Raw genomic sequence first — 19,418 nt, 5'->3', positions numbered from 1 at the left:
CAACCACTTGAAGACGGAGAGGTGGGCCCGGAGCCCGGACTCGCTACTGAGGTGTGAAGAGGTTTGTGTCCTTAAAACACAATAATTAGACATTTTCACCTACTGGCAGTCACCGAGCCCTTCTAAAGTCACACAGGGCACGCCAGTCGGTCAGTTTTTCAGTCAGTGTTAAAGCCTACCCATGTGCGCTGCAGCACCTACACACGAAAAGTAGCTTGATGAGTATCCAAAGTAGTGGAAGTTTGGAGGGGACGCCATCTTTGGTCCCAGCTCTCCACGTCCCCAACACGGACTGTGTTTTCAGCTACATACCACGGCAGTGGTGAAGGTCCAGAAAGGTATCGTGAAACATTTTAAGCCGCACGTCTTTCCTACTTGTTCGTGTTGTTCTTTTTGTGCATATAGAAGGGAAATTCCATTAAAATGACCGAGCAAATCTTGGTGGCGAAATCTGCTCGCTAGCTAACGTTACTCTAACGCGTCAGCTCCAAAGTCCATTGAGCCTGTTTGGCTAGCTACTAGCACCGAAGACACAGGACCGTCTTTCTGTGCCCAGGCCAGTGCAGTAACCTTAAGACTAGTGCAATGGCGATTAAGCTTTGTTTTGAGCAGAAATGTAACTGTTGTAGTCGATGCATCCTCCATTAGGCATGCTGCCTGTTTAAGAGCACACATTAGCCAGGTTACCGATAATCATGTGCAAATGGAGATAATCAAGCAAATTCTAGTAATGCTTAGTGGATTGGCAGCAGCCAGTGCAAAGGTGTGCATCGCATCGTTAGCAATCCTTTGTGTGTTAACTGCTGTTTTCCTTCCATCAGTGTCCACATCATCTACATGTGTAAGTGGTGTTGTTTGTCATCTTTACGGTACACAGGGGTCTTGCATCGGCTTTTATCCTGGAAGTATTTGTGGTCTGTAACTAAAGCTAATGCACTGGATGCTTGGTAGCCTTGCTTGACCTTAGCTTTTCACTCTAAGTAATACTCAGTGTTTGTGTAGAGATGACAAGCAAAACTGAAGGAGAACTTATGGCTGGGCTATGCAGCATGCCAATCATAACGCCATAAAATACATCTGTAGTTGGCACTTAATGTTAATATTGCTTCCTGGACGTTAGTTTTTATTGGCTGTTTTAATGATGGAGGACTTTACCCAGCCTAGGACACCGATGAATCTCCCCACTTCATTTTGTAAACACAGATTGACATAAATTAGTAATAGCTGACTACATGAGAATGAGACTATAATTTATTTTGTTCATTTTGTTTTCAAGTTTTCAATGAATGGACTCAGACTGAAATGGCCTGTTCATCTAATGTCAGTTTTGTTTTTTGTTTTTTGTTTTTTAAAACGACTTTCCAAATGTCTGCCATAAACAGGTGGTCAGCTTGTCTGCTGAGCAGCATGGAGTTAAAACACATCCACACCATGAGCTGTAAGGGTTCAACCGCTAGCTCCCGCAGGGGCTTGAATATAGATAATATTTATGCTCTGAGGCCTTCATGTTTGAAACAAAAGCAAATCCTTGAGAAACAATACGCAGCTCATGTGTATTTATGACGTGAAACTGGCATAAACATTTGGGGAGATGTGGTTATGGATCCGTCTCAGCAAAACCAAGTCATAAAAATGCAAAAGTATTGGTTGATCGTCTACAACATTGGACATTTCAGAGCTTATGCAGAAATGATAATCATCCCTGAACGTAGAAGCCAGTTATTCCCTGCATGTGTTAGATTTTCTAATTAAGCGGTAGTGAGGTGAAAATGGTGCTAATCATTTGAATGAGTTGAAAATGAAGCCGATGTATTAAGGCGCATGCGATATTTAGTTACTATATACAGTGTTGTGTAAAATCAAAGGGCTTCTTTTTTTGCTTATTTTTCCACACATGTTTCAAATCACCCAAAATAAATGGGTAAAGGTAACCCAATTAAAAACAAAATGCAGTTTTTAAATGATTACATTTTTTAAGGGGGGAAAAATGATCCAAATCTGCCTGGTTTGTTAATCACAGTTAATTTATTATTTATTTTTGGTTCTTTTTTATTTTGATAGCCACACCCATATCTGATTACTACCAGACCTGTTGAATCAAGAAATTGCTTAAAAACAACCTGTCTGACGAAATGAATTGGGCTGAAAGATCTCATCTAAAAGACACTTAAGAACAGGAGAGAAACAAAGTCGTTGACATCTATCAGTATGGAAAGGGTTATAAAACCATTTCTAAGGCTTTGGGACTCCAGCAAACCATGGTCAGAGCCATGAAAACCTGGAACAGTGGTGAACCTTCCCAGAAGTGGCCACCTACCAAAATTACTCCAACACCGTATCGACTTATCCAGGAGGTCACAAAAGCACCCAGAATAATATCTGAAGAACTGCAGGCCTCACCTGCCTCAGTTAAGGTCAGAGTTTGATTTGATTTAACAACAGGAAAGCGACTGGGCAAATAAGGCATCCATGGGAGAGCTCCAAGGTGAAAATCACTGCTCACCAAAATGAACACAAAGGCTCATCTAATGTTTGTCAAAAATTTCTTTGGGCTGCTTCAGGACCTGGATGACTTGGCATAATTGATAGAACTATGAAATCCAGAAAATCCTGAAGGGGAATGTCCAACCATCAGATTGAATGGGTTAAAACAAAACACACAAATAAAATCAAGGTTTTGGAGCGGCCTGAAAGTCAAAGTCTGGAGATGGTTTGGCATGACCTTAAACAGGCCGTCAGTGCTAGAAACCATCCTGTGTGGCTGAATTAAAACAATTCTGCAAAGAAGATAATAAATGTGAAAGACTCATTGCCAGTTATCACAAATGCTCAATTGCAGTTCTTGCTTATTAGGTTTAGTGGACAATTACTTTTTCACACATGGTGAGGGTTTGGATACCTTTTTTTTTTTTTTTTTTTTTCTCTCTCGCTCTTTCCCTTAATAAATTAAGTCACTGTTTAAAGACTGCTTGGTACAGATAGTTTTCACAGTGCTATTTATAGAGGAAAAAAGCAAATATAGGGGGGGGGAAAGCAAATATTCTCCATAAGGTTATTTTATTTTTTTTGCTCTTAAATTGATAAAGCTGCCACATGCAGAAAAACATGGTTAGCTGTGTTAGGTACGTGACCTGCAGTAAATGATTTCTCGAGCAGAATTTAATTGGGAAATTACAGATCCACAAACATGACAATGTTAGGAAGAAACATGTGTGGGTTGCCTAATTTTTATTTATTTATTTATTTATTTTTTAATAAGGTATTTCTCAGTAAAAAAACAAAAAAAACAAGGTCTATCGGGTGGTTGCAAAGGGTAGTTAACATTATCAGATTCATGACGGTTTGACCTTTTTATTAAGTCTTAATCAAGAGGTTAGGGCAAAGTAGTGATTATAATAAGCTAAGCAGATGCATCAGTGTAATCATTGTTATTTTATATCTTGCTTGCAGAGCATAAATATGACAGTATTATGCACGTATTGATCAAATTTCAGTGAGGCAAATGCTGATTGTGGCTTACAGTTCCATGGCTTCTGTGGTGCTAGACTTGATGCATAGCACCACAAATACTTCACTAAGTGTAACTATCGATCACAATATAGTGTTAGTAAATGTAAATTAGAAGACTACATTAATAACAGGTCTCTTTTCAGCTTAAATGTGTTACTGAATACACATAAAGATAGCAAATACATCAGTTAAAAGTTTTCAGATAGAATTTGCCTAAAGCGATCACCGTGGTGGTTATTTAAAAAAGGTAACGGACGCTTTTCTGTGGAGGTGTTGATAGCATGCTGGAAGTAAAAATATCCTAGCCTGGTTAATTCTTAAAAGTAGCTATTGACTTTTCAGAAAATTAAAGTATAACAGCACGTTGGAGCTGTTTTTGTGAATGACACCGATTGGTAAAGAAGGGATTTTGATTAACGACAGGACACGTGATTCTTTTTACGTTAGACACACTTCTTTTTTTGTGTGCTTATCTGGGAAATGGCTTCATGTCAGTATCGTTTGGCGAGCCAGCTGTATTCTGTCTGTTACAACCCATTTGTTAAGTTGCTTTGTGTTTGCAGATGTATTGCAAATCATACCATAATAGGAGACAGGGTTTGGTTTGAGAGGATGTAATAAATTACTTTTTGTTTAGCTGTGTGCGCAAACTGTTATGTGAAGTCCTCAGGGTCTAAATGAAGTGCAGATTCAGTCCTGAGATCATTGAAGATTTTATTTTTCATGTGAAACTGTGTGTGGTTTAATTTGTATTTGTTATCTGGGATAATCAAGGCAATCACGTTTGAATTGTAACTATTTTTTCTTTCACTCCGTTTAGAGAGACTTTTTTTTTTTTTTTTTTTTTTTTGTTTTTTTCTTGTTGTGCTGCTGTATTTTTTTCAGCAGTAGTTGTTTTATTTTTTTTTTGGTTTTTTGTACTTCTTCTCCTCCAATTCATGTCGCTGAATGCTACAAGATGACTTTTTATCCTCGATCTTTAGTTCACATTTATAATCCTAGCTGGTATAATTTTAAACATATTCAGTGCGTTCTTGTCTTTCCTACTCTTAAATGGATTTTGAAAATCCCTACCTACTGTACTAAGCTTGGATGCAGTGCCAAACCTCCATAACCCTTTCAAAATGGTTGTCTCATTACAGCACAGATTTAGTGAGCAGGCACCTCTGAGTCTGCAGCAACACCAAAGCCCATGGTGCTCCTGCATCATTCCCACAGGAGCGCTGTGAGCAGCATTGCCTAGCATTTGAAATGTTGCCCTTGGATTCTCATGATTTAAAGAAAAAAAACAAAACAGAAAATTTCTGAATGTGGCCTCTGCATTTGGAGAATATAACGTGTTCTTTTGAATATTTTTGTTATTTAAGTATTAGGCTTTTACCTGTAGAGTTGGTGTAACCATAATCACAACTAGCTTATCTCTTCAGTACTTGATGAATAAATATAGCAAAACCTGCCTTGGGGATGCCACTAGGGAGCGGGCAGAAATTTGGTCTCGGCCTACATTCTGATCTAGACTCAAATCCACTCACCTCTCAGAGTTTTAGTCACATTAATCATGACTCTGCTCATAAGCTTACTGCTGCTGTGTCATTTGCCCACTCGAGTGGGCAGTAAATGGGTTCAATTAAGCTGATCGTTGAATAACGGAGACACACTGTGATTTGTTGCTAATCCTCCCAGGCACCATGGAGGAGCTGCACAGCCTGGACCCCCGGAGACAGGAGCTGCTGGAGGCTCGTTTTATGGGCGGAGTCAGCGGCAGCACAGGGGGCAGCACTGGCAGCGCAAGCGGGGGAACCAAAGTGAGTCAGAAATGAGGACGTATTTATTTATTGTTTAAGTGTTTCCTATTGTAGTGTTGACTCAGTTATTAATCGTCTCTCTTTATTTCAGGGCCTGACCAATAATGAATGTTCAAATCACAGTTTTGGGAGTCTAGGATCTTCAAGTGACAAGGAGTCGGAGGTAAATATCTTTAATCCTATGTGGGAGCTACTCTGATCACATTTACACTGTATAGATTAATCATGCTTGACACAAGTGTTTGTGTCCTTTGCACGCTAATCTTAAGCATTCCATTATTATATAACCTTTATTCTGGAGATGATACCAATATTTCCAGTATCAATATTGTTAAATTAAACAATATATTTTTAATGTAGTCTTGAACTGTCATTTACTTGCATACTGGTGGTTATTTTATACTATTAATTAATAATTTTTTAAATAAAGATTTTATTTAATAATGAAGTACACTTGCAATAAATGCTTTTCACTGTTAGTCTGGTCACTTATTATCCATGGGTAATAAGTTTTGGTCTAAAGCTTTCCTTTCTTGTCATTATAGGGGTCTGATGTGAAAAGAGGGAGCTCTCCTGCTTATTCGGTGGGTAATTTATCAGATCTGAAAACGAATATTTTGCATTTAAGGGCTGGAGATTTGTCTGGTCAACACTGGTGTTTGCAGTGATCCCTCTAGGTTCAACATGACCGAAACAATGCTATTTATTTATATTTTTCAAAAGACCAATATTTATAATGGAAATATTTTTCAGATATTAGGAAAGTACTTTTATTATTCCAGAACTTGCTGCATTTCTTGACTGTTGTTAACCTGGACTATTGGGGACTTAATAAAAGCCGTTACAGCTCCAAACATCTATTGTAATATTACTCATTCTGTATATAAAGCATGAATATCTATAAATACCCATTGGAAACAAAAAGCTATCACTATATAGAGAATACAGCAGCAGTTCAGGTTCAGAGTGTCTGTTGTGCAGTAATCATACTGTAAAATTATACCAAATTAAATTTAATGTTTCAGACCCCAGAGAAGAAACAGACTGAAACAACTAGAGGCAGAAAAAGGAAACCTGAGATCCAGTCAGAGAGCAGCCAAGGTAAGTGTTGTTCTGTTATACCGGTTATAATTATTTTACTCCTGTTGTTTGTGTTATTCCAATAAAATATGTTTGATAAATCACAACACTCATCCCTGCTTTCTCTTGATTTTAGGAAAATCAACTGTGCGGGGACCCAAAATAAGTGATTATTTCGATGTAAGTTTTGTGTCAGATATTTCATATATGAAGTATGAACAGTATACTTCATGGCACTATAGATGAATATATAGTGCCCAGAAAATAATGTGTGCTATATCAGCCTGTTGAAGATCTGAGGCGTAATCCATTTCCTGTCTGTAACCACATTACAGTAAAATAAAAGGACCCACTGGCTGTCTACTGTTACCAGATCTTAGGCAGCGGTGCTACTTATCCTCTCTTTTCATCTTGTAGTTCCAGGGAGGAAATGGGTCCAGTCCTGTCAGAGGTCCCCCACCAGTGATTCGTTCGCCCCAGAATTCACATTCCCACTCGACTCAGGGCACTTCTGTAAGCTGTGATAATAACAAAATAACTCTTTTGTAGCTCACCATAGTGTTGACCTGTTTTTAAATAAAATATCATCGTTCTGTGTTCCAGGTTAGACAAAATAGCTCATCTCCTACTAGTCTGTCTTTTGGGGACCATATGGCACATCCAAAGCAACTAGCAGTCAAATTTGTTCAGGTGAGGAGGTTGTAACCAAAGCCTTTCTGCATTCACTCTTAAAACATGTTTGGTATGACAAGTGTTTAACTCCTTTTGTTTTTCACTCCAGACTGACCTGACAGTGTTAAAATTGGCTGCCCTTGAAAGCACCAAGAATCTAGACCTTGAGAAGAAGGAGGGCAGGATAGATGACCTGTTAAGGGTAAGAGGGACATCTTACTGTTTTATTGACTGAACAAGTTTAAAAACAAGGTGGATAAAACTTCCCAGAGTTCAGTTTTATAGTAAATGTGTTTAGTAAAGCATTTTGTTTCTATGTCTGCTTATCCAGTGTCATTTTCTGCTTCACAGGCAAACTGTGATCTCAGGAGACAGATAGATGAACAGCAAAAGTTACTTGAGAAATACAAGGAACGCTTGAATAAGTGCATCACCATGAGCAAGAAGTTACTTATAGAAAAGGTAAACAAGCGTTTTTTCTGTAGCCTGCGTTGTTAAAATCAGGAATGTTTGTGTGGCTGTGAACCTGCATGCTGTATTTTTTGTTGTTGTTCAGAGCACCCAGGAGAAGCAGGCCTGTCGGGAGAAGAGCATGCAGGATAGACTACGTTTAGGCCACTTTACTACAGTGAGACATGGGGCCTCATTCACAGAGCAGTGGACAGATGGCTATGCCTTCCAAAACCTTGTCAAGTGAGAAGCTTTTAAATTGTTTGTCTCCCATTTATTTATTAAGCTTTGCATATTTTAAGTTTAGCTCTCCACGCACACCTTAAAGCTGCACATTACATGCACATTTAATTCCCCTGCTACTGAAAAGTTGGGGGTTGTAAGCTCAGCTCCAGGGCTTCATTTCCTAGGACAGCTGCCACGTCACTTCTTAACATTATTCGCTTAAGAGTAGATTTAACCTCATGTTGTCAAAACAGACTTAGTGTTTTTATTCTAATTTTACTGAGTTTTGCATTGCAGCCTTCATCTGCAGTATTTCCATCGTCAGATTCAAGTTGAAAATTCTAAAATGTAGTTGTACCTCTAAAATTAACAGCTTTAATATGTCCTTCGGCAGGCAGCAGGAGTGGATAAACCAACAGAGAGAAGACATTGAGAGGCAGAGGAAACTTCTTGCCAAGAGGAAACCTCCATCTTCCAACAACTCCCAAACACCAACCACAAACTCTGAGCCAAAGCAACGGAAAACCAAGGCGGTGAATGGAGCAGAAAACGATCCCTTTCTAAAACCCAGCCTACCTCAGCTGTAAGTCCACACCCTTGTGTATGTGTTGTGTAGGATCCTTTCCCCCCCCTGTGTTTTGCTTTATTACCTCATGTTTACCAGGAAAGCAGATTTTAACAGCATGTAGCACAGTATTAACTGAAAGTGTTAAACTTAAGACGCACTGTTAAATTAGGCTCATGCTTTGTTTCTATATGCTTTCTTATCCTTGAAAGGCTGACATTAGCAGAGTACCATGAACAGGAAGAGATCTTCAAACTGCGACTTGGACATCTGAAAAAGGTTTGTGGAAATATGAAGCCTGGTAAACAGAATTGTGACGTTTTGTTTGATTGTTCAATCAAGTTAATATAGTTCAGAGTGCCTGACAGATAATTGACAAAGTAGAAGAACAAAATAAATATGCAACAGTAAGAAATGTAAACAGACAAAACATTAATGGCCTAAAAGTAGGATGAATCAATTAAAAAAGATAAAATATTAATAAAAATGTAGATTATAATGGAATAAAATGTATGACAAAAGGCCAAAAATAGAAAAATTGAACATTGCAGTGCTGGGTTTTAGGTCCGATGTCTTCCTTTTTGAGTGCTATACACTTAAACGCATGGCCCTTATTGCTTAGTAACACCCCCTTTGGTGAGAGTGGTTACTTTTAAAAGCCACCTAAATACTTGTTTGAGGAACTTGTTTCCTTCTTCCTGCAAAAGGGTTCTAGTTTTGTCAGATTCTTGAGCTATCTTGCATTCACTGCTCTTTGTAGGTATGACTACAGATTTTTGATGAGGTTTAGGCAGGGGAACTGCGTGGGGCCGAGGCATAACTGTTAGCGTGCACCTCTCAATGTGGCCGACTGTACCGAGCCTTCCATGAACATCCAATTTGAGCAGATGTGGCTGTACAGCAGAGGCATAGCCTTCTCCTACTTTTTGGGCTATGGCTGCATATTTTTGGGCTAAAGGTTGACTTGGGCTAAAGGTTGACTTGGTATATTCATAAACCTTTGAAATTTGCATCACCTGACCTTTGCCAGTGGTTGTAAACAAGCCTTAGAAATTGCAATGACCGACGTCTTTGTAAAAGGGGTAAAAAATGCTAATGCTATTTAAAATAACAATAAAGAACTGTAACTTTGACTTTTTAAATCTGTTCATCTATTTAGATTTTAGCTTGTGGCCAAACTTTCTGCATTTATCTCTTCCACCTTTTTCCTCAGTTTCCTGATTGAAAATCCTTTTCCATTAGTAAAGATTGTGCAAAGAATATAAGGTCAATTTACTCATTGTTTTCATGGGAAAAAAGCTTCACTGAAAAGCCCTAACGGACTCTGCACCAAGTCAGATGTTAATATTTAATTGCGAGCTCGTCATGTGTATGAGTGGGTTTTGATGAACTCTCCTTGTAGTCAGTGCTCTGAAGTTCCTTCTGTGCATTTGTGTGTTTGTGTGTTTGAATCATTTATAGGAAGAAGCTGAGATCCAGGCAGAGCTCGAGCGTCTGGAGAGAGTGCGCAACCTTCACATTCGGGAACTGAAGAGAATAAATAACGAAGACAGCTCACAGTGAGTCTAAATCACTTTCCTTGACATTTGCTGCATTGACATTGGAACACGATGTACAAGCAAGGCTACAGTCCTCGTCCACAGTCGAATAATAAAGGGTTGTATTATGTGAAATTAAGCTTCTCGTCGTTTTTCAACATTACGTCTTGTCTCCAGTGTGTTGTGAGACCCACAAAATGAGGGGGGGGAAGCCCATCTCTTTTTGTCTGTTCCTTTCTCTGTCACATTCAGTGTGTCTGAACTTGCTGTTCTGATTTATAGACTATTGTGGTGTCAGAATGGGTTAACGCCACCCCCCACCCCACCCCAGCTGGCAAACAGATTCATCCTCTTGAATTCTGAATGAACAGCTCACAGTCTGCCATTATTTCCATGCTAGAGCCATGTCTGCTAACTCAGAGATGCATTAGCTATGAGCAAACCGAACAAAATGTCTGTTCTGTGTTTGCTCCTGCAGCCCATAAGTCTTTATGTACTCCAGTATCCAGGGGGAATGAAGACCCAGTGGATTACTTGTATTTGCAATGTCCTTAGAGTAATAGCAAATGTCATGCTGCTAAATATGGTTGGCAGTATTACATTAATTCTGATTGTATTCACACAGACTACAGCTGCGTTAAAAGTGAAATTAAAAATTATGGGAGCTTTGAGACCGAAAATTAAATAAGAGGTTGCTGTTTTGTGCTTCGGTTTATTGATCACATCAGATTTCTCTCTCCTTATATTGTGTGCTTGCCTGCACTTTACTGAAGAACTTGCTATATAAAAATAAAGGGATTATCACGTATTTATTTTTTGCTTCTTTTGAGAGTGATTGGATTTTGAAATGTGACTGAAATGTTTTCATAAAATCTGCACGTTAACATCTAAACAGTGTTTGAGCAGCTAAAATTTGGACTTTTATAACCAAAACATCTTACTTGTCTTGCACAGACGGCCATAGCTAAAATGAGAAGGTGCTAGAAGCAACAGAATTTCTTTGTTTTTTTCCCCCCTCATTTATTCATGTCTGTATATCAGCTGTAATGCAGTGTGCTGCTCCTTTATCTCACTCGCTGAACTCTACTGTAAACCGTCGTGTGCAGCAGTTCATGATTACACCTGTAGTCAGAAAAATGACCTCTTAAAACGTTGCAGAAGCTGGGTGAAATAATTTATCTGTGCAGTATTTGGAGCTGAAATTTGACACTTTCAACTGTTATGCAAGACTTGCCGTTAAGTTTTTAATAAGCAGCATAATGTGACTTTTTGCTCGTCTTTGTAGTGCTGAACCTAAAATAAATTGATCTAGCAAAGCTAAATTTTTATTAATTTGTGATTCACATATAGGTCCAAATTTTAATTTTACTCCTCCCTCCTTTTATTATTATTATTTTTTTCTCCAATCTAAAGATTTAAAGATCACCCAACGTTGAATGAAAGATACCTGCTCCTGCATCTTCTAGGCAGAGGAGGCTTTAGTGAAGTTTACAAGGTAAGTCATTAAACATGGAAAAATACTCTCAATAAGTGTTGCTGTGCAGGTTTATTCTAACTGTCACTGTGTCGTTCAGGCTTTTGACTTGATTGAACAACGATACGCTGCTGTGAAAATCCACCAACTTAACAAAAACTGGAGAGAAGAAAAAAAAGAGAACTATCACAAGTATGTTAGTCTGTGTGAATATGTTTGTATTATAAGGGAGCACAGCACCTTCCTGCTTTGGTTGCTAATGGTATGATAAATATCATCCTTTTCTACAGGCATGCATGTCGAGAGTACAGAATACACAAGGAGTTGGACCATCCCAGGATTGTGAAACTTTATGATTACTTCTCACTGGACACAGACACGTCAGTCACTCAGTGCATTTTTTTGACACCTTTCACATGCTATAAAATGTGCAAAGTAATTCTTACTTAATTTATCCATCCAACAGGTTTTGCACCGTTATGGAGTACTGCGAGGGCAACGACCTGGATTTCTACTTGAAGCAGCATAAATTAATGTCTGAGAAGGAGGCACGGTCCATAGTCATGCAGATTGTAAATGCACTAAAATACCTGAATGAAATCAAACCTCCCATCATCCATTATGACCTTAAACCAGGTAAACACCCCCTTCTGAACAACGGATCAGTCTTAAACCGTTTCCCCCCCCTGGAATTAATAAAGTATTCTGATTCTGATTGAGCGTGATTACTGCTGTAGTTCTGACCTAATGTGTTTTGATTTGAAGGTAATATCTTGTTGGTGGATGGCACAGCCTGTGGGGAAATTAAAATCACTGACTTTGGTCTTTCCAAAATTATGGATGATGACAACTACGGCGTAGATGGGATGGACCTGACATCACAGGGTGCAGGAACCTACTGGTGAGAAGAAATGCTCCTAAATCACATTCAGACATTTAAAATTGTCTTTAAATGTTGATTGATGATTACCTAAAAGTAGCAGTAACATATTATAGGCGTACTTCTTTATAAACAAAGATCCCGCATTTAGTTTTGTGCTCTTGTGAAAGTGTCAAAAGCTGTTTGTGAAGTAGACGCTTACATTGAGTGTTTAACATCGTTACAGTCCTGAAACGCCTTAAATGTCGATGATGGTCCTGGTGGAACCAAGTTTAAGAGTGCGTTAAGTGCTTTTAAGTACTCATTTTCAGTTCTCTCCTTGTAACTCACATTTTTAGAGGAATACTTTTGTGTCAGCTTCTTCATACCAGTCATTGAATCGCTCAAGCATAAAGGCATTAACTCCTGGGATAAATTTTGAATTCGGTGTCTTTCAGTGGCAGTGTTGTGTCAACGCATTAAGAGATAATTCTGTTGGCTATTAACAAAGAGACCAGAGCTATATTTTAGCTGTAGCTGAAAACTTGGCATATTTTGACATGCTGTGTAGAGCATCCTTTGAGGAAACTGGACAAAACGCTACAGGTTAGCCAGTGTACCCTGACTGCTGTTAGGCATCAGGATGAAATCCTTGAACCAGTGTCAGACTGTATGCTTGCGCAATGGGTCCTGGGCTCTTCCTGGTGCGTGACAATGACCGGCCTCATGTGGCGAGAGTATGCAGCCAGTTCCTGGAAAATGAAGGAACCGATACCACTGGCTGGTTTTCACACTTGCCAGACCTAAATCTAATAGAACACCTCTAGGACATTGTTTCCATCCATCCAACACCACCAGGTTGCATCTCATACTGTCCAGGAGCTCAGTGATGCCCTGGTCCAGATCTGGGAGGATATTCCCCAGGATAGCATCCCATTAGGAGCATCCCCGACTTTGCCAGACATGCATACAAGCACATAGGACCATACAAACTACGGAGTGTCATTTTGAGTTGTGAATGTGTGATGAAATTTTGGACTAGCCTGCTGCATCAGTTTTTCACTTTGATTTTGGGCTGTCTTTGAATTCTCTGTATTGTTAATAATTTTCATTTCCATCAAAGGGTGTGGCGTCCTTTTGTTCCTAACATATTACCCAGTTCATATCAGTATAGATACCTGGCATGATTTTATTTATTTCAGCAAGGTATAATGGAAAGAAAAAAGTAGCATAAAATAGGCACCCATTTGTAGTAACAGTACTATTACTACTACTATTTGTAGTTGTAGTAATCTATAAGTAACTTAAAATTGTAAAAACGGTACTGACCATAAATGTGTGTGCCAATCTTGTCCTTTGATTTATGCATATTGTGACATCAGGTACTTGCCTCCTGAGTGTTTTGTGGTTGGTAAAGAACCTCCAAAGATCTCCAACAAGGTGGATGTGTGGTCTGTGGGTGTCATCTTTTTCCAGTGTCTGTATGGAAGGAAGGTAAGGACGATGGCTGGTCTTCTAGCAGTGTTTATGTTAATTTATGCCTGATGATAAAGTTGTCCTTCTTTCCAGCCTTTTGGCCACAATCAGTCACAACAAGATATCCTGCAGGAGAACACCATACTCAAAGCTACCGACGTTCAGTTCCCTGTGAAGCCAGTTTCCAGTAACGAAGCAAAGGTAGCAGAACTTGCACACGGTTGCTGTCTTTTAAATATCATCACACATTATGACTTGTTAATTTTGAATACATTCTTCAACTTTCAGGCTTTCATACGGCGGTGCCTGGCATACAGGAAGGAGGACCGGATCGACGTTCACCAGCTGGGAAGTGACCCCTACTTGCTCCCTCACATCCGGAGATCAAGCTCCTCTGGAAATCTGCAAATGAGTGCTGCGGTCTCAAGTCCAGCCTCCTCCAGCAACATCTCATATTGACAATTTTGAATTGTGACAAAAAAACAAAAATGCGCATAAAAATTTAAAACTTGATGACTGAAGTTGCACCTGCAGAGCTCTTCAGAGGCTTGGGCTCGTAAGAGGAGGAACAGCCAGCGATGGAAGGAACGGGCTCAGGTGGAAGGCATCACCTGGCCTCCTCTGACCTGTGCCAGGCTTCTACTTGTTTACCAGGGCTTGATGAGTTGGAGGGACGGTAAAGGGACGGGTAAAGGACATGGGTAAATGGATCTCGTTGAAGGTCTAACAAAAAAAAAAAAAGCACTGAAACTGACTACATACCTTGAAGAAAATGTGACTGGACACTCGGTTCGGATCTTGCTGATGGACACGGCCTTAAAGGGCCGAAGGGAGACTTTGGCAGGCCACCATTTAGATTAAATAATGTGGTTCTGCCAGGGTGCAAATGATTCAGCTGCTAGAAGTTAATTTACTGTGAGGAGAAGACAGTCATTGTTAAGTAGAACTACAAAGATTTCACCATTGATTGGGTAATTGTTTTGGTTATGTTTTTTGTTTTTCCACAAATTTTAGGCTTTAATTTGAGTTATTTAGCCATGAGAATGTAATGTGTAGCATACAAGTGGCAACTAGTGTCATGTAGATTGGGGCAGCATACTTACGTTTAATGCACAAAATAACCAAATGTAGAAAAATTAAATTGTATTAAAAAAAAAACCCTATGCAGGAATATTAACAGATAAATTGGAAACTGTATATGCTGTACAGGTGAATTTTCAAATTTTGAGCTGCAGCAGTAATGTGTACAAAGAGTTCAAATTTTTCCCAATTTAAGAGTAGTTTCCTGGAGTGGTTTCATTTTGCTGCTTTGTTGCTCTTACTTTTCAAGGGCTTTATGTTCCACTTCGGGTACAAATTGTACAGTTCTGCTAAGAGTGAATAAATACCAGGAAACTTTTTTTTTTTCCTCGCCATTGATCTTAGTGCACATAATCCACTCTCATTGCATCTATAAAAAGATAATTTAGTGCTTATTCACTGTAAATTTTCAGGTGTGCTCTACCTACCATTATTTCTGTGATTATACTGACACCCTCTGGCTATGTTTAGTATTACATAGTATTACATTACATACTAGGATGCAGGTAAGATTCACAACAGATGAGAAAAACCAGAGGCTAACATTGAGAAAATACATCAGTTTAATCAAGGCAACAATATTTCACTTTACAAATAATTTCATACAATACAAGAAAACAATGTCTGCAATCCTGCAGCCAGCAAGCCTTGTTTTCTAATGGAAGATCCCCAGTAGTATAAGTTATAGTTGAGCCCTCCCGTTAAGTAGTGTAATCCTTGAAGATGCGAAGATGCTGATTTGCACAATTTGAATAACCCATGTTCCATATTTTAAAAAGAATTTAAATGTCCTCTATCACAGAACAACTTAAACTCCAAAATGCTCTCAAAGTTCCTTTAACTGCCTTCAGACGCAGGGCTTTTCTTCTGACACACCATTTCCAGGACAAACTGGATGCCCTGCATTTAATACCAGTTCCATTCTTGCAGCCGAGCTCGCACAACAATCCTGATGGTCTGTTTGCATGTGGAATTTGTCAGCCGAGTGCTGGGGTGAATGGTCAGATTACACTGTGTAAAGACTCTACAGAGAGCATGCCAACATCTTCAATTTTTGCTTTCTGTTAAGATGAGTCTGCAGACATTGTAATATTTATTGATCCAGAGGTGGTCACTGATGGGGAGTTGGGGGTTTTGGCATGAAAACTGTTCATTAGCATAGTGGAAGCAGGGGAAGTACTGGCAAAGACTGGGGGTGAAACAAAGTTGGATAGGGGAGGAGTTGCACTGGGGGCTACACCTGGCAGGTTAATTGCTGAAAGAGGTGGAAGACCTGCAGAAGATGACACAAAACCCTTCAGTTAGCAAAATTGTAATTTTACTTTAACAACATTAGCTCTTGGACACTACACTTCTACTTTTCCTGCCTGGAGACGACACTCAGTATTAAAGAAAAGGCTCAGACGGTGTTTGCTTCCATTTCAACCAATCCTGGAAAGATGCCTTTGTAAAGCGCTTTCAAAGAGGTGTGAGTCAGAATCCAGTTTCTGTGCAACAATGCATTTGAAGATTAAAGGTAAGTTACTCTTCCACAACTTTAGTCTAAATATAAACACTAAGCAAATTTCACATGATTTCAAATGATCGACTTAGTAATTGGTTTAACCCTTTCACCCTTGGACGCCTACCGGGGGTAACCCTTTTCTGAACCGAACACTTTCGGTCATTTCAGGTTTTCTTCCAAAAACAAATTTCTTGGTGTGCATCAGAAGTTAGTGAGGGTGATTTCTGCCTTGGTTGTCAAACCACATCTTAATGGATATATACTGTGGTGTCAACTCATCATTAAGGATACAGGGTGGTTATCAGATGTCATCTTTATGATAAGGGGATTGATTCTCAGTAAATCTTGAGAATAACTTTGAGTTCGGTATCTTGTCCAAGGATACTATGGCTTACAGATCGAGCCACCAACCTTCAGATTAGTTGATGATCTGCTACACTGATCTACAGCTATCCCTTTTATAGGGTAAAAGAGTTAAAGGTCCTTTAGACTGCAGCTGCAAACATGTGGATGGGAGGAAAAGTAAAGGAAATGTTTGACCCTTCCAGTTATGGATTCTAGTATGCCATGGGGGACAATTAAAAAGATTGATCACGATGGTAGTAGACTCTTCTATGATGACATTATCCATCTACATGGCTCAAGGGGTCAATAACATGCTTATGGAAATGATAACAATGAGAATTGTATCCTCACATTTCAAACTAATTGGACACCTCGGGGAGATTTTTAATTGACTTTAGTTCTCTCTATCATGAGTCCCAAATGAGGGAATATCTTTTGGAAGAATAGTATTCTAAAGACTAAACATTCAATGCAAAGACTAGTTGAAGCTTTTCTAGGAGGATGTCTTATACCCACACTATACTCAGTTTTACTTTTGTCATCTGTCAAGTCTCAAGAACATTTTGGCTAGTTCGAAACAGTTTACACAGGGGTCAGAGGTGAAGCTGGTTGTCTGCCAATCAGATATTTGGTGGCTCGATCCCTGGCTCTTCCAGTCCACTTGTCAGTTTATCCTTGGGCAAGATACTGAATCCAGACTTGACCCTGATGCTGTGTTTGAATGTTATAACCACGTAGACATAGATAACCCACATTTAATAACCAATTAATCAGAGGATCCAGTAAAATGACATAATACACTAGTCAACATGACACATCTGAAGTATGTGTCAAAGCCTAGAGGAAAAATATGAATGGACACAAACAATGGAGGCAAAAATAGAAATGTTTACAGAACTGTAAAAGAAGAAAACCTGTTTTTCTTTTTTTAAATACTTTTTTCCTCTTCCAACCGTTAGAATTTACCAGGTTGAACTGTTGGATACATCTTTGCACAATGTCTCTGTCACTTAACTGTGTTATGAAAAGATCATGTCAAGACTAGAAATGGGAGAAGGAGTGATGTTAATAAGTCAAACCTGTTCCAGAATTTTCAAGGACACTTAAAAGTCAGTCAATCTAAATCCTATAGCCAAGTTTCACTAAATCGCTGCTATCTCAATATTAAAAATAAACCCTTAAACATTTGTTTCTATAAACAAATGTTGGGAACACCAAAAACAGCGAGCCTGCCATCACACTTTTAAAAGCTAAAATGTTACTAAGCTGGGCGTGTTCCATCAGAGTCACTCAGTAGTAATAAACTGTATTTAGCTGGACTATTCTCAGCTGCCTGTGGTCGTTACACTGTACGTCTTTACAATACATTTCTAATTTGCATTGGATAGTAAGAAAGCAAAATATCAGCGTTAGCCTTTACATCTGAACCCAAGCATGCTTGACAGAACACATTTATACCTGCGGGCTGTATTCCAACTCCCCGTGGCAATGCATGACTCACATCTGGCAATGAGACATTTAGGTTTGGTAGATTAGGAAAAGGTGAAAGACCTCCAGGCAGGGGCATTACGCCTATGCAACAAAAAGAAAAGGGAGAAAAAATACGGTAGACAGGTGTAGCAGACTCGCATCATGGATCATAAAGTATGAATTTTACAGACTGTACTTGGCACAAAAACTGGGGAGCTATGAACACCCAATGTAATTTAACCAACCTGGTAGCGTTGGAGCAGGACTGACAGACAGTGGAACAGTTTGTGAGAGGGGTACTTGGTTGTGCAGCGGGACAGCAGGAACTCCTGAAATTATATAATCATATGTTTTATTACATGAGAAAGCGACAACAAGGAGGAGATATTATAGGTTTCTAAATGCCTTTAACTCTTGTTGTTCTGTTATTCCACTTAGGTTTCATTTGAACTACTAATTAATTTCCGTGAGATTTCATCCTCAGATCAGCTCAAATTGTAAATGCTAAAGAGTCAGAGAGGACAGTGTACCTGTATGACTGCTCAGGACCGATGTTGGGTTTGAGCTGACGGACAAGCTAGCGAGACCTTGCTCCAATCCCGTCGAAGCAGAAGACGACACAGCAATTGGAACAGTTGGAACGACGGCAGAGAGGTGGACCTGGTAACCAACAGTGTTTTGTACATTTTAACAAAAGCTGGAAGCCAGACAGCATCAAAATGAGATTTACTTCTGGATGCAGTTATTAAAGATGCCAACTTACCTCTGTGAAGCCATCTTTTGGTGAAGGAGGTGGTTCGTAATGAGTCTGTACTGGTAAACTGATCTTCTTACCCTCAGCAAATGGCAGGGTAGGTATCCTGTGCAGGTAACCGTAGCCAATCCCACAGCCTAGACTGCATGGCAGAAATAGAGCAATACTGTGAAGGGGCAGCATCAGAAACATTGTAAAAGAAAAACCTGACACTCAAATTACAGTACAGAAGTATACTCCATCACTTTCTTAGTACTGGGTTGAACCCACTTCTGCCTTTATAATTGCCTTAAATTTTCATGGCACAGATTCAAAAAAAGCACTGAAAACATTCCTCAGACACTCTGCTCCATATTAACATGATAGCACCAAACAGTTGCTGTAGATTTGCTGCATAACCATGATGAGAATCTCCCGTTCCACCACTTTGGATTGAGCTCTGAAACTCTGGAGGTCATTTAAGTGCGGGGAACTCATTGTCATGTTCAAGAAACCAGTTTAAGATGATGTGAGCTTTGTTACGTGTCACAGAGGATGGGTAGACTTACAGGGATGGATATGGTCAACAACGACAGGCCATAGCATTAACGGAAAAAAAAAAAAAAAAAAAA

At 39.3% G+C, this 19,418-nt stretch overlaps 3 protein-coding genes across 4 annotated transcripts in view; 1 reads left to right on the top strand and 2 right to left on the bottom strand.

The window, feature by feature from the left end:
- Nucleotides 1-6: 6 nt before the first annotated feature.
- Nucleotides 7-15,053, top strand: tlk1a (tousled-like kinase 1a). 2 transcript variants are annotated; one of them, XM_005723467.1, is made up of 22 exons: nucleotides 7-61; nucleotides 5,194-5,315; nucleotides 5,407-5,478; nucleotides 5,861-5,899; nucleotides 6,341-6,416; nucleotides 6,532-6,575; nucleotides 6,813-6,908; nucleotides 6,999-7,085; nucleotides 7,177-7,269; nucleotides 7,419-7,529; nucleotides 7,624-7,760; nucleotides 8,137-8,325; nucleotides 8,520-8,586; nucleotides 9,769-9,866; nucleotides 11,259-11,340; nucleotides 11,420-11,511; nucleotides 11,610-11,699; nucleotides 11,786-11,955; nucleotides 12,085-12,220; nucleotides 13,561-13,672; nucleotides 13,748-13,855; nucleotides 13,943-15,053. In XM_005723467.1, the coding sequence occupies exons 2-22, from the start codon at nucleotides 5,199-5,201 to the stop codon at nucleotides 14,111-14,113; spliced, it is 2,187 nt and encodes a 728-aa protein (XP_005723524.1). In that variant the 5' UTR covers nucleotides 7-61; nucleotides 5,194-5,198; the 3' UTR covers nucleotides 14,114-15,053. The 2 variants fall into 2 exon arrangements, with proteins under 2 accessions (XP_005723524.1, XP_005723523.1); XM_005723466.2 differs by having other exon boundaries at nucleotides 7-338.
- A 226-nt stretch (nucleotides 15,054-15,279) lies between these two features.
- On the bottom strand, nucleotides 15,280-19,049 carry LOC102205478 (Golgi reassembly-stacking protein 2-like). Its single transcript, XM_005723649.2, has 6 exons — nucleotides 19,045-19,049; nucleotides 18,817-18,949; nucleotides 18,584-18,713; nucleotides 18,299-18,382; nucleotides 18,042-18,155; nucleotides 15,280-16,007 (listed from the first exon to the last, which is right to left on the bottom strand). The coding sequence occupies exons 1-6, from the start codon at nucleotides 19,047-19,049 to the stop codon at nucleotides 15,799-15,801; spliced, it is 675 nt and encodes a 224-aa protein (XP_005723706.2). The 3' UTR covers nucleotides 15,280-15,798.
- A 7-nt stretch (nucleotides 19,050-19,056) lies between these two features.
- LOC102205201 (Golgi reassembly-stacking protein 2-like) overlaps nucleotides 19,057-19,418 on the bottom strand; it is a 3,340-nt gene continuing 2,978 nt past the window's right edge. The window contains exon 6 of the mRNA XM_013908303.1: nucleotides 19,057-19,095. Within this exon, the coding sequence (XP_013763757.1) occupies nucleotides 19,057-19,095 (39 nt within the window). The remainder of the gene's footprint in view (nucleotides 19,096-19,418) is intronic.

The sequence above is a fragment of the Pundamilia nyererei genome, unplaced genomic scaffold (genome assembly GCF_000239375.1).
Source record: "Pundamilia nyererei isolate P.nyererei 1_Seehausen unplaced genomic scaffold, PunNye1.0 scaffold00009, whole genome shotgun sequence".
NCBI classification, from domain to species: domain Eukaryota; kingdom Metazoa; phylum Chordata; class Actinopteri; order Cichliformes; family Cichlidae; genus Pundamilia; species Pundamilia nyererei.
This window is presented reverse-complemented; position numbering and strand designations above follow the sequence as displayed.